The 15202-nt window shown below is 44.2% G+C and overlaps 1 protein-coding gene across 3 annotated transcripts in view; it reads left to right on the top strand.

The window, feature by feature from the left end:
• Positions 1–15202, top strand: part of kif1b (kinesin family member 1B) — a 93604-nt gene that overhangs the window by 49172 nt on the left and 29230 nt on the right. For all 3 annotated transcript variants that reach the window (XM_088938163.1, XM_088938162.1, XM_088938161.1), the window contains 6 exons: positions 16–122; positions 403–486; positions 1347–1527; positions 2380–2452; positions 12758–12857; positions 13393–13541. In XM_088938163.1, the coding sequence (XP_088794289.1) occupies positions 16–122; positions 403–486; positions 1347–1527; positions 2380–2452; positions 12758–12857; positions 13393–13541 (694 nt within the window). The remainder of the gene's footprint in view (positions 1–15; positions 123–402; positions 487–1346; positions 1528–2379; positions 2453–12757; positions 12858–13392; positions 13542–15202) is intronic.

Raw genomic sequence — 15202 nt, 5'->3', positions numbered from 1 at the left:
CTCTTGCTCTTTCAGGGTCGGCCAGGCAGATGCAGAGAGACGTCAGGACATTGTCCTGAGCGGCGCCCACATCAAAGAGGAGCACTGCATCTTCCGGAGCGAGCGGAATTCGAATGGGGATGGTGAGGCCACACTTCTGCCTTCCCCACTTCGTGACGGAGCCCGTGACAGTGGCCTTTTGGTGCATCTCATTAAAGCCGCTCAGAGCTGCTGAACTCGCAGCCTGATGGGCAGAGCTGGAGCCCTGAGCCCGTCAGACATTCTGTTCACCTGCAGCAAGAGCTCAGGTTCAAGCCCAAGGGATCTCTGGCTTTGACTCCAGTGGACAACCCACACTCCAGTGGCCTAATTGTACCTGGTTATCTGCTTACGCATACCCTCTGCGGTCTTTTTCTGCTCCAGTGATCGTGCTGCTGGAGCCGTGCGAGGGGTCGGAGACCTATGTCAACGGGAAGCGAGTCAGTTCGGCAGTGCAGTTGCGCTCAGGTACGTTGTTAAGAGTCCCGTTGCTTCAGCAGGTGCTGGAGAGGCTCCTCCGTTCTAAAGTGGGGCAATTTTGCTAGTGGTGGAGTGCAGCCGTTCCCAGCGACAAGCTGCAGGCTCGTGTTGGTTTAGAAAGGAGAATTGTGAAGGTTACTGACTATTCCTGATCTCTGATGGCGTTCAGAACGCGCGGAGAAAGCTCAAACAACTGAGCTGGTTGGCTGCAGGCAGATTTTGATTTGGGTGGCAAATCAGAATGTTAAATCTAAATTAAATCATGTGGGTGTCTGATTGTTCTGAGGCTGGTCTGGTAATATCTTGGCTTATCACGACATCGGAAGGGCTTCCCTCAAGTCTGAATGACCAGCCTATTCAGACACAACGCCTCCTAAGCCCCCGAGGGTGGCTGCACCTGTATTATGTGTGGGGAGTTAAATTTTCTATTCAGTAGAATCTTATTTTCCAACAAGCACACAGTATAAGAAAACTGTTACCGTATGTTCTGTTCTTTTTTACTGAAACCAGCCGTTGTGTAATAGAGAATTCCAGGTTCTGTGTTGCGACAGGATAACATTGTCCCGTTTCCATATCCCAGGATCAACCCCACAGGTGTGACATCTAATTGCTTTGCTTTAAACCACCTGTTAATCGCAAGTTACAGACCCTTTCCATTCTACTGGGGCAGACAGCGCTGCAGATTGAGACTTGAGTGTCCAAGCCTTTGTGTCCGTTACCAACGTAGCATCCTTGAGATCAGGACAGACTGTTCTTGTTGGGTTTTTCAGCACTGAAGGGTGTCTCCTTCCCCCCAGTGGAGAGTATCGTATAAAGCGCCAACCCCATCTACGTGTTTATCCTGTTAGGTAACCGGATCATCATGGGAAAGAACCACGTGTTCCGGTTCAACCACCCGGAGCAGGCGCGTGCCGAGAGGGAGAAGACTCCGTCCGCCGAGACGCCCTCGGAGCCCGTGGACTGGACCTTCGCCCAGAGAGAGCTGCTGGAGAAGCAGGGCATCGACATGAAGCAGGAGATGGAGAAAAGGTACAGGAGCCTGTGGCAGGATTTCCAGAAGGGACTCAATGGGTCCATCCATCCCCCCGTTTTGTCTAGCTTTATTAAATATGGCCAATTATCCAAGCTACAAGCTTTCAAAGAAACATCAGTAGCATTTGATGAAATACGAGCCATTTTAGGGTCACGTGCTGTTACAATAAAATTGTTTCCAGAGTAAAATGTCTGCAGAAATAGTAAAAGTATAACAGGTACATTTGAGGAGAAGGCCATTAGATCTCGCCTTGTTCAGTCTTGCTCAGTTGGTTGCTAGTAGTTTATTAAGCCGAGGACTCCTTCCAGATGTGTCTGTGGCTGGGCAACATGTTCCAGACCCCCCGATGCACAGAAGTGCCTCCTGTTTTATAGTCCAAAATGCACACCCTCTTACTTTTCATTTGTGATCTCTTGTCCTTGCTTGCTTTTCACTCCTGAAGCAGTCCAGTCTGAGTGTTATTCAGAATGTTAAGCACCTGTGTCAAATCCTTTTATGGTCTTCTGTATTCATGACTAAAGAAATGGAGTTACTTTTCATGGGTACTTTGTAGTACCAGGTACACCTTTCAAGATCTTTGGAAATGAAGCTGAACAAAACTGAAAGTATTTAACCCTACCAAAAAGTCTATTTTTTGTAAATTACTGTTGATCTTTGTGTATAATCATTCACTTATAAAATCCTCTGAATTATCCTGTCTCTTTTAAGAAGTTATTTCTCACAGCATCTGAATGCTAAGTGCTAATTTTTCTTTTTTTTTGTCAATCGCAGTTCTACTATGTAGAAAGCTGCATGAATTTTAAAGCAAAAAATGCACAGACATCATAAATGCTTTTGTTTTCTCTCAGACTTACGGAAATGGAGATCCTGTACAAAAAAGAGAAAGAAGAAGCAGATCAGCTGCTTGAACAGCAGAGATTGGTAAGTGTACACCTGCTATTTATATTCATTTTAGACGAATGGAAGTGGTGTGCTTGTTTTTTTAAAATGGTCCTAAAGGTTTGAAATTGTAACTTTATAGCTCATATCTTGTGCAATCTGTGATAGCTAATCAACTTGTGTGTCTCTGCTTCAGTGCAGGGCATTAAAAAATGAACACAGATTTAAGGATCAAGTATAACCTCAATTAGCCATTGACTTCAATCTTCTTTTAGAGTCATCTGCTTTATTCTTCTCTAAGAATTAAGTCCGTGATAATTTATTCTACCATGCAAATTGTTTTCCTCATTTTGGAGGAAGATGTCTTTTTTTTTTAAAGTTGTCAACCAGTTGGGAGTTGTTGTTTTGTGATGCTTGCTCTGATAAACATTTGATCACTAATTCTGCACTCTGGCTCTTGTCATGGACTGGTCTGTAAACTCCTGACACTCCTTTTGTGATCAAGTGCATGTTTCAATTCCTGTCTTCTTGCATGGGAATCTGTACTGAAAGGACTGAAACGCACAGAAGACAGGCAGCTGTGTTTTCTCTGCCTCTGTCAGTGTTGGTTTGGCTTCAGTTTATAGTTTGTTGTGTTTTAGAAAGAATCTGAAATCCTGATCCATTTTTAGTCCATTTTTCCTGATCTTTCTCCTCAGATTTATATTGAACTTTGCAAATGAGAGGCTGAGAAAGTATTGATTTTTATTTGTACAGTGAAAACAGGGTTACTATACAGTATATATATTGTGTATTTAACATTGCAAGTTTCATTACAAAATGATAAATCCAATAAGGAAATTAACTATGTGCTCAGCTACTTGATTTAATTAGACTGGCTCCTTGTTTGACTTACAGATACTCATTGAGATTCTGTTTTCTTTTAAACACCACTGTTTGGCTTTAGTTAACATTTCAGTTAAGCTGCATAATATTCAGTTCTGTTCATCCTTACGACTGTATATCTTTTTATCTCCAGTTTGCTATTTTTGCTTGGTTTTTTTATATCTAATACCAATCATTGTACTATCGTTGTGTGTTTGTTTAACAGTTTCATTAATAAGTAGAGATTCTTTAGAATACATACAGACTAAATGTTGTTGAGCTGGTCAGCATTTAGGAAGTACTTGGCTTCGGTATTTTGTGTTTTACTTTTTCATTCTGTTTTACTTTCTCGGGATGTTTTAGCTCCACAATGCAGTTGGCCATGAAAGCAATGCATTGCAATGCCGAGAGGCTTAAAATAGATCACCTTTGTTTCAAGCCTAGTGACAATGTGGTTTCTCATTGTTTTAGTCTCTTGACTTAGTTTTTCATTTTTGTGTAACACGTAACATGAGTGCAATATCAGAGGAAGAGGGCTATGCTGTTGAAATGGTTATGAAGAAGTGGGCTGTGAAGTTTCTAAACATTTTGTGTACTGAGTTAAGTTACACTCATGACCTTTCCGTAACTATCTGGTCACCCGTTTTTTCATTGTTGTTTTTCCTAAATTTTATATTCTATGTGCTGTGTGTATTTTTGATAAGAATGAGAAACTGCATTATCTCTGAAGTAATGTTCACCTTAGCAACAGTCTTAACCAGCTTCCTAACCACTTTTCAGACTGTCTTCTGGCTGTTGTTAACCCTGTGTAGAGTGCTCTTGTGCTACTAACCTGCTCCTAACACTAGCTGAGTCTAAACGACTCGTGTCTTCTTCCTGCCATGGACTTCAAATGGGGAAGGCGTCCACCTTTCTGCATGTTTTTGTAGCATGTTTTGGGGGTGCAGCTTTAAAAAAAAACAAAAACATTAAGAGGAGGATAAACCTTAAAAAAAAAAATCAAAGGATTTTTTTCCTGTTTCATTTTTCACCTGAAATTTTTATTATTTCAAATCGTCAAGGTCATGCTTCGCTTTTACTTTTTGCCCAAAATATGCAAAACAAGGGACCACAATGTTTCAGTTATGAATGTTAATTAATATTAATTACGTTAATAGATATTCCACTTATTTTTCACAAAAGTGTACCCTGCCCTTTGTCCTTGAAAGAATATTCATATTCATAACTAGAAGGAACAACTGAAGATAATTTGTTTTTCTGGTCTGCTATGTTTCCTGAGGAAAATTTAAAAAATTAGTCAAATAATGTGATTGATTCAGGAAATGAAAATGTCAGACACTTTTAATTTTACAATTTTAATTCTGTTTTACTGAAATGATGAATATATTGCCACCCAAAAAAAGTCTGAGCCCTGGACATGGTGCCCTATGTCAAAATTGTTCATTTTATCCGTAATGCATTGGTGGTTCCTGTCTTGCATATGTTCTTGATTTGATTTTTCAAGCCATTTTTGACGTTTTTGGTTTCCCATTGTAATTTTTCTTTTTTTGTTGGGGCATTTTTTTGGGGGGTTTTCCTTTCTGTTGTTTTTTTAAGGACGGAGATTCTGATAGTGGGGATGATTCAGACAAGAGGTCTTGCGAAGAGAGCTGGAGACTAATAACCTCCCTGAGGGAGAAGCTGCCTCCCAGCAAGCTGCAAACCATTGTCAAAAAGTGTGGACTCCCCAGCAGCGGCAAAAAGCGCGAGCCCATTAAAATGTACCAGATCCCCCAGCGCAGGCGCATCACCAAGGACTCCAAGTGGGTCACCATCTCGGATCTCAAGATCCAGGCCGTGAAGGAGATCTGCTACGAGGTGGCCCTCAATGACTTCCGCCACTGCAGGCAGGAGATCGAAGCCCTGGCCATCGTGAAGATGAAGGAGCTCTGCAGCATGTATGGAAAGAAAGACCCCAACGAGCGTGACTCCTGGCGCGCCGTGGCCCGCGACGTGTGGGATACCGTGGGCGTGGGGGACGAGCGGATCGAGGACGTCATGGCCAACGGCCGGGGGGGGGTGACCGACGTCGACGACCTCAGGGTCCACATCGACAAGCTGGAGGACATCCTGCAGGAGGTGAAGAAGCAGAACAACATGAAGGATGAAGAAATCCGGGCCCTGAGGAACAAGATGCTGAAAATGGAGCGGGTCCTGCCCATGATCGGCGCCCAGGAGCAGCCGCAGGAGCGGCCGCCCCCCTCCGCCGCCAGCGCCAGCGCCGGCGCCAGCACAGCGCGCCTGAACGGGCAGAACCACGAGCGCAGCGGCCGGGGCGAGGAGGAGGAGGAGGAGGAGGAGGAGCGCGTGTCCCAGCTCATGGGGGACGACCCCTCCTTCCGCCGCGGGCGGATGCGCTGGATGAGGCAGGAGCAGGTGCGCCTCAAGAACCTGCAGCAGCAGGAGATCTCCAAGCAGCTGCGCCGGCAGAGCGGGCCGCACCGCTTCATCCCGCCGGAGGACCGCAAGCTCCGCTTCCCCTTCAAGAGCAACCCCAAGCACCGCAGCTCCTGGAGCCCCGGCACGCACATCATCATCACCGACGAGGAGGTCATCGAGCTGAAGGTGCCCAAGGAGCCCGCGCCGGAGGAGGAGGCGAAGGAGCAGGCGCCCGGCGCCGCCCCGAACGGCGCCCCACACCTGGGGCACAGGCACGGCTACAAGAGCCCGCAGCCGCCGGGCCGGTGGCGTAGCAATTCCCTGAACGGCAGCCAGCCGCGCGGCCTGCGCCGCCAAGCGTCCGGCTCCGCGGAGTCCCTGCAGTCCGAGGGGCTCCAGACGCCGCCTCTCCCGGCGTTCCCGCAGCCACGCTACTGTCAGCCGCCGCCGCCGCCGCGGCCTCTGCCCTGCTATTACGCCGGCCCTTACGGGGACGCGGGGCCGCAGCACTACTCTCAAACTGACGGGCCCGGCCCTTACAACAGCTTCGCCGCGCCCCCCCGGATGCGCCGGCAGCTGTCCGCGCCCAACCTCAAGGCAGGCCGGGAAACGACCGTGTGACCGCGCGGGGAGGGCGGGCCTCGCCAGGCAGGGCCGCTTCCCTCTCAAACGCCACTGCCGCGACTTCTGCCTTGCACTTGAGCGGAGCGTGACTGTCGATGGTCGATCCAGATTTGAACTTGGCATTTAAGAAGCACAATTTGCTTGCTAGCGCAGCCTAAACCTCATCTTCCCATCGGTTCTGCTAACGCTGACGGTGTTCGTAACTTCAGAGATCATGTGGAATGTCAGCTTTTTAAATTGGGTTCTTTCTGAAAACAGCATCTTCCAGATCTATGGCACTCATAGCTTTTAGACCTGATGGTGAAAATATTTTTGTACACATGCGTTGAGGAAGCACACTTGTCCCATGCAGGCCCACTCCAAGTGTAAGTTTCTGTACATGCTGAACTGATCAAACGGAAAGGCTTTCACTCGATTTGCTTTCATCGTGACAAGTTTTGTTCAATTCATTTATTTCTCAAATTGATTTGTCAGTACCGAGATGTATGTTTAAGGTTCCACATTTCCTTTTTTTTAATGAGACGTGAAGTTTAGGGGACTGGAAAAGAACAGCTGTGGTATACAAGTGTTCATTTAATGGGCACCCCACCTGCTGGTTATCAGCTGAGCTCTTGTGTAATTGAGTGCTTAATTGACGTAATAATAGCAAATGAATCTGCACTCTTTAATTGGTCTCCACTCCTAAATGAAGTGGAGGTGACGTTTTCACTACAGGTTTTTGTTTCGTAAGTTCTCCAACCTTTGATTAGAGGAAACGTTCCTCTCGAGGAGCTTGTTGCTTGAATTAAGGATTTAATAAAAGAGCTGAGCTGAGTAAAGGCCAGTGGGTGGGGATCCCCAGAACCGGGTTTGGCAACCCCAGTTCTAACAGGCAGGAGGATGTTTTCAATTTGAAAGACGGTCAGTGCCTCAGACATTCGTCACAATCTGGTATTTTGTCTTGAAGTAAACGGACATTTTGTTTTTCCAAATGTGGCTGTCTGGATTAGGGTTTAAAATAGAAATGAAAGCATACGAAACCTCGCACAAATACTCGGATTGCCTTCTGTATGTTGTCAAAAGGTCGGAGGGAAAGTGCCCAAGCGCCAGAGAGGGCTGGGAGATCCTGTTGGGGAGCCTGGGTCAGTGCAGAACGAGCAGTTTTCAGGTGCTAATCGGACTTTAACATAATTCTGCATTCATGAGGTTGGACTGGGGAGCTGTATGAGGAATGAGCAGAGGTTAGGTCCACACCGCAAAGTAGAAACGAAGAAGAGAAAAAAACGTCCCACTTCTTCAGCTGGATAAAGGCACTTGAAAAGAGGCTCGAGTCAATTTCTTTTCTTTTTCTTTCTTTATACTTTTCAGTGTGGTATTTTGCAATTATGTTCAGCTGGAATATTAAAATATAAGGCATCTAACAGCAGGAATGCTCCCTGTCTGGTGCACGTCCTGTCAGTTTCAGTTGCCTCAGGAATGTTGAGAACTCCATCATTTTACATATAGTGCAATTCATGTCAAAACAATCCCATAGTGCTCTGCAACAGCTTGATAAAAAAACTCCAAAAAAAAAAAGCCTCTACCAAAAGCCCTGCTGTTGAGTTTTAAAGGGGCTGACTGTGTTGCTGTCTCTGTTGCCTTTTTGTGAGATCTTTCCACTCTCTGGATACCGAAAGATCACCTCTTAGTTTAGGACCCTGCTGGAGTCCAGAGTCCACAACATGGAGGAGTATATAGGAAAAGATGATTGTGGATGTAGTCTGGTGTTGAGAAGCAGAATTTTAAACCTGCCTCTTGGGTGGGGATGCTAAGTGTGAAATGAGAATAATCACAAGATTTTGTTTAAGTTAGAAATTCTGGCCACTGACTTTTAAAGATGTTGCAGCTTATTAGGGTCAGTTTTTAGCTGCCAACGAGTAAGGAGATGTAGTAATCAATAGGAGAAAATACAGAAGTCTGTATTCGCCTCTGGGCTGCAGTCCAGGAGAGATGAGCGATGTAGCACGAGTCGCCAAGGAACGTAAGGGGCAGCCGAATGATAAATAAGATGCTGACTAAAAACAACCTGATGACCGGCGATAGGACAAAAACTCGAAAAAAAATTCAGCTTATTACTGTGGAGAAATTCTGGAATAACTGAACATCGTATTAATAAGAATTTATAGCGGGCCTTTGCTGTGTTGCAGGCCACAAACGCGGACACATCGTGTGAAAATGTAAATTCTTTTCGAAATGGTTCTTCCCCGGTGTGCGCGAGTCTGTGAGAAGTGGTCTGTTCTGTGACCCTTGGTCTTGCCTTTTTAGTTTTTTGTTGGTTGTGGATTTTGGAAACGCAAGATCCTGAGCCAAACAGCTGTTGGCTTGGTGGAGATGAACACTGAGATCAAGAATAGGAGGTTGCACAGAAAGCTGTTTAGGGGGCCGTAATTAGTCTGTGCGTCTTCCGCAGGTGAGAAAATGATACATGGTGATAATGGAGCCTTGGATCTCTGTGAAGTGTGTTTGGAGTACCTGTGTAAGGCTTCTTCTGCTTGTGACTGATTGCCTGTCTGGGCACTCAGTTGAGGCCTTTGTCATTGAAGGATTCAAAAACTGGCCCTCAGGCCTAATTTGACACCTTTGTTGTCTTTCCTCCTGCATCACTTTGCCAAAGCCTTTGAGAAACCTGGAAGAGCTCAGCTCTCCAGATCGAGAAGGCCTGCAGTTGCCAGGGCGACGGTAGCTGTGGTCCCATACAGTGTGATAACACTGCCGGGGCTCTCTGAACCTCAGCTCAGATATGACTCCAGTTCGGCTGTCTAGGAATCGGTTGTCCCAGCTAGCTGATAAAGTGAAACTTTCCAAGAAAGGACACTGAGAATGAGGTTGCCATAGTTACTAGGCAGCCATTCTAAACACTACAAAAAAAGGAAGATTGTACGTACTTCTTAAAAGTTTTTATTAGTTTTAAAGCTTCTCTAATTCATTACATCTAAGCCTTTCATTACAACTAAGCCTGTTTTACTAATTTTTCTCAGAACTCTCAGAACTATAACAACTCATTTCTTTATCCTGCCAAATTGCACGTCTGTTTGATTTGAGAGAAGATTTGAACATTAGGTGTTGCCAGGTCTCCTATGTGCCTTCAGTCTTGATCCAGAATGTTTTAAGTCTTTTTTAAGCTAAAGAGTTCCGTTTAGAATTTTGTATTGGAGTGGTCCTTAATGCATTTTTGGCGCTTATATTTTTATATTGCTTAGAAGTATTATTGGAGCTAAAAGCAAAGGATTTCATGTCAGTGTCGTATTTTTATTGATCTACACGATGTGAATTCAAGGCAAAGAGATTCAATTTTAATATTTGCACCAGTGTTCAGTGCCATTTGCAAACCAAATAGCAATAACCCATTTGAAGTTCATACCCACCTGTACCTTTCAGATAATTTATCTTATTGGTTCTTTATCATGCAAAATGCTTATTCTAGCACCTATCTGCATGCATTTTCAATTTGTTTCCTACTATCTACTATGCCTTTAATATACCTCTACTACTCAAGCACACTGTTATTTTCCCATATACTATATGTTATGGTGCTAACAGCTTAACCAAGCGCAGTTTGAAACCATCTGTATAAAATCAGATATAGGCAATGTTAATGTTTTTTTTTATATGTATGTGAAGAAACAGGTCTTCATTGTACATCTTTGTTCAATGTTGTACATTTGTTATCTACAAAAAGAAAATTTTGTGGAACGATCAAGTGCTTCCAAAAACTCTTCCATCGTGCTGTCCTGGCCGTTTGGGAGTCAATCAAGTATTCTGTGGCAGAAGACAACATGGTTGTTAACTAGGGCTCTGCTATTTTATGAGTCTCATCTGTTTGTTTCTGTTCTTAACTGAGTACCAAGTGAAATAAAACTGGCAAGTATTTTATCACATTTTGCCTCATGCTTGCTTATGCACTAATCACACTTTCTTCCCAGAATTGCCGTTGTTCAAAGAACAAGCCTTTCGTGTCTGTCGGAATTAGAATTCTTTTTTTCGGAAGAGGAGGATTGTTCAAACACACTGTACTCTGCAGCTTGCTTCAGGCGGCTGCTTGGTTTGTTTCTGCCTTACAGAGAGGTGCTGCTACAACCCTGACTCAGTGCCCTTCCTGAGTCCCGTTCACAGACAAAACCCACCGATCCAAGCAAAGCTACAGACACTCGAGCAACAGTATGGCATCACATGCTTTTGGGGGGGGAAACGTTTCCAGGACCTAGGGTCAGGATATAATTCAGAACTTTATCCATGGTTAAACAAAATCATGATACATATGCTAGAATATTACAAAATATTTCAGATAAGAGTTAGAATTACATTAACACCACTCCTTCTAGAAACATATCTGCAGTTTTTGTAGTTTTTTGTTACTGTATGCTGCCAAAGGAAGTAGATTAAGCTTGTTAGGAATTCCTGTCCATAAGTGAAACATCTGTGGTCCAAAATAAATCGCACGGCAATGATGCAATAATACAAAATTACATTTCAGTTGAATGTAAGATGATGCTTCAGGATCATAAGTGCTCAGATTTTTTTGAAGGTTGTTGCACAATGAATGCACTGAAGCTCTTCCATTGAAAAAACAAATGCCTTATTTAGCAAGTTGAGGTGTTTTGTTTGTGAGCTCCAGTCAGATGTTATACAATGCGGCTTGATTGCTGCAGAGCAGATGGGGAAACAAAATCTGTTTACAGCAAATAGCAGAACAAAAAATATTAAGTGAATATAGTGAAATCTGAGTCTTGGCTACATGTCATGTATGCTATCTGTGATCTGTGTTGCATCTCCGTGTTTTGGATGCAGCGTCTCCACTGAAGACTGAAAAAGAACAGAACATTTTATTCATGGGGAAAAATCTGTGAAGTGAATCCATGAGCAAAGCCATGAGCTCTCAACACTTACCTCTGTAAACTGTCTGCATGTAAATACAGGACAGAGCTCATTTGCCACTAAATATACAGTACATACTGCAGGTGATGTAAGGAGTGTTTTAAGTTCAAAACGTTGAATCTGTAGACCTGTCTCTAGAAAGGTCTGTTTAATCGAAAAAATAAAACATTTAAAGTAAAAAATATTTTTTCCCGAATACAACACTCATCTAAAAATAGTGGCTTTCGTTTGGAATGTTATTGAATGTGAAAATGAGTTATATAGAATTCCACCCATCTCTGATTTTTCGCTGTTGCTAATAAAAAAAATTTGCCATCCCTGGTGGTCCTTAAATTCCACATGCTTTAAACACAGCAGTGTTTTCAGATTGCAACAAGCACCATAGCCCCTATGTTCATTATAGTCTGCTGTATGAAGAATGCTGCATCCTAACATAAGATAGTTAATGCTGTCTGTGAACAAGGAGTTCTGTCAGAAAGGACCCATCCCCCGTGAGGACATGCCTTCTGCAGTGCAGGTTCTCTACAGGGGAGGATCTTGGAGCTTGTCATGTGTTTTAACTGTTCAGACTTTACTGTGATCTCCGTTTTATCCCCCTTTCTGGAGCAATAATGGGCTGCTCCTCTGTTAATTTAGGTAGCCACCTCTGTGGAGCCCAGGAGGACACGGGGAAACGATGAGATATCTATGGCCAGATTTTCTAACACGGCAGGAAGAATCTTCACTTTCTCTAATACATCCTGGAGAACTCCATTTTATGGTTAAGATACAGAATACAGAGTTTTGGAGTGCTTTTGTTAAAAATAATCAATACTTTTTCCTTCCTTTATGTGCTGCAATAGAGCATGCTCAGCATTTTACAAGACATCATGGTCGGAGTGCAGAGGCACTGGAGACTCAAGAGATTTAAATGGTGACCCCACTGAGTACAGTAGGTGCTCTCCTACAAGAACCTTTCTTTCCAGTACGAAAGGGTAGAGCCTGCTCCGCCAAAGAGACAGCCACAAGTGGAGATGCCACTATCTGGCCACAAACATTTTCCAAGTGGGGTGTAATTCTAAAGGTGTCCTGTCATTTGCTAATCAAAGCACTGTGATATTAACAACCAGTTCCAGCCCCTGGTGTGGTATTTTTTCTCTCCCTCTCCTGGGGATGAAATTGGTGTTGAAAGACGTGTGGATGGTGTTGGTTGTATGGTCTCCTGGAGAAGACGGAAATGGGGTGGAGGGGGGGGGTTGAGTCAAAATAACATATTTCAGCAGGAGAGCATCTACTGCGGAGGAGGGAAGTTCCTCCAGTGACTGAAACGAACTGCTCAGCAAGCATCCTGTTCTGCTTTTGTAGCACAACATTCAGATGCTTCGTGACAGATTTGCTAGTTTGTTTGTTTTTTTTGTTTGTTTTGTTTTTATCGAATCTTCCTGATCTAAAGGACTACAAAATAATGCAACTGCGATTGATCTTTTATGTTGTTTCCCTGGAACTGGGCCGTCCACCTTCTGCGCTGTCCTCTGTTCTCTCTACACGTGTGTTCTGTGTCATCGGCAGGTGTACGAGAGCAAACTGCAGGCACTGCAGAAACAGGTGGAGACCCGCTCCCTGGCCGCCGAGACGCCCGAGGAAGAAGAGGAGGAGGAGGAGGAGGAAGGTAATTGCCAGCGCCTGTAACGAGCAGGAGGCCAACATGTGAGGAGGAACAAAACAAAGGTCTCAAGCTAGAGGAGGCTATTTTGGTGCTAGTAAATGATTGAAGGATTTCATCCAGGCATTTCTTGAAAGAAAGCCAGGCTATCAACTTCACCAGCATGGCTGGGCGGCTTTCTCCACGCTCCCACCACCCTTTGTGTAAAGCAGTGCCTCCTGTCCTGATTGACAGTTCTTGAAAAAGGCCAGGCTCTTGACTTCAATCACATAGCTGAGTAGGTTGTTCTTGACTCCCAGCACCCTTTGCATAACGATGCACCTCCTACTCTTGTATTGCAAAGCGCTTCCCTGTAGTTTGGACTTTCATTTGTTAAAAAACCTTGTGGTATCTTGGACAGATTAGTATATATGTATAGGGCAAGTGTGTCATGCTCTAATTGACGCCTGTAAATATTGATGATGTGCCAGCTGGGCCAGGGTGCTTCCTGTGGGGGTGGGCACACTGGAAGAGCTTTCTGATGTCGTCTGTCTTTCCCCAGCGACCTGGACCCAGCGTGAGATCGAGCTCGCACAGTGGGCCTTCAGGAAGTGGAAATATCACCAGTTCACGTCTCTCAGGGACCAGCTGTGGGGCAACGCAGTCTATCTGAAGGAGGCCAACGCTATCAGCGTCGAGCTGAAGAAGAAGGTACGCTGGGAAGGTCTGCGAATGTGCTGTGCGGGGAAATGTGTCTTTTTTTTTTATAGTAGCTTCACATCTAGTCCAATGCATGAGAACTGCTCTGACTACAAAGTGTAGTTTTTTCTTGAAGGGGTCATGGCAAAGGTTTTATCTCCTGGGGGAGAAAAATGATAAAAATCAAGATTGACTCATTTTGCTTTGACCACACAGTTTCAGAAGCTGTCTGTTTGTTGCCTTGGCAAGATGCCCTCCGTTTGGGAAACACAGTTGGCTCAGGTAGCTGGGAGCATCCGCAGATTTTCTCATGACATGAAGGTTCTGGACATGCAGTGGTGTCAGTGGATGCCCAGTGGAATTTATTTGTGGTTTGTATACAGGCTGCAGGGTTGGAAGTTACTTTGAACTAGGCTTTCCCAGAAAATGGCATTATCATGAAGGAACTAATCCTTCTTTGTGCCTTATAAATTAAAAATAAACCTATTTTTGCTAAATGCAACGTTTTCTCAGGCTTGGATTACTTTGAATCTGTACAGCACTGTAATGGGAGAGGAATACTGGTCTGTTCATTTAAGTTGGTCAAAAGGGCAAGAATACAGTATTTCTCTCATGATTAAAACAGCACTGAGATCCTCTGTCCTCTGAGCACTAATTAAACACTGACTTTTCCCTGTTGTACGACACTTTCTAGAGGCCAAAAGGAATCACGGTGACATCTGTACCCACTGAGAGACCGGAGGGTGTTTGAGGTCTAATTTTGTATGTTTTTTTCTGGAGCAGAGCAATTTTTTTTCGTCCTGACTTTGATCACAGATCCATTACTTGTCTGATTAATTTGGTGCGAAGTGACAGTTGGAGTGAAAGTGGCCCTAGGATGATAACACTGCTTCTGAAACTTTGCAGGGGTTATTTTTATCCATTTTTTTAACAGTGTATTGTTTTGTTCTTTGTCTCTCTTAAGACAGAATATTGGTCACTGATTTTTGTTATTATTTAGAAGTTCTTTAACAATGGTAAAACTAAGAAATAAACATTAGAATTAGTATTTACTAATACCAATTAGTAGAATTAGTACCTATAATACCTATTTCATAGAATTTCCAGGGAGCAAAAAAAACATTATAGTGTTGGCGCTAATGAATATAGTAAAGCATTATAACGATGAAGTTATCACACTGAACATTCAATGATATTCTCTAAATTTAATCTTGCGTCCCTGCCACAGTGCTGCATCATGGGATCTGAATATTTGTGCTGCTGATTTTCTGTTCATCTGTGTAGTGTAAATCATGCTCGAAAAAGACTGGACAAGTGGCAGACTTGTAGATTGTTTTGTCGATTGGAAGATCCCGCGATGCATCACTTCGGTAGGGACATTCCCACGATGCATTGCAAAGGGCAGTTGAACAGGCCGACCTGTCTCATACGGAGAATCTCTGGCATGGTGCTCCGCTGGCGGATGTGCTCAGTGCTGGTGTGGTTCTCCACGCACGCACTTCTTGGCCATCAGCCTGAAAGGCTTTCAGGGTACTGGTTCAGCTACAGTTAAGGTCCATTTCTGCTTCTCTCAGTCATGACAGCAGGGAGCTGTAGGCATGACTGTGACTGCAGCCAGGCGTTCCAGTTTCCTCTTGGCTTGCTGCATGGCGGGGCGGCGCCCAGGGGGTTGT

This window comes from Atractosteus spatula, chromosome 20 (genome assembly GCF_055471065.1).
Source record: "Atractosteus spatula isolate fAtrSpa1 chromosome 20, fAtrSpa1.hap1, whole genome shotgun sequence".
Lineage (NCBI taxonomy): Eukaryota > Metazoa > Chordata > Actinopteri > Semionotiformes > Lepisosteidae > Atractosteus > Atractosteus spatula.
Note: the sequence above shows the minus strand (reverse complement) of the source record. Positions and strands in the feature narration are given on the sequence as shown.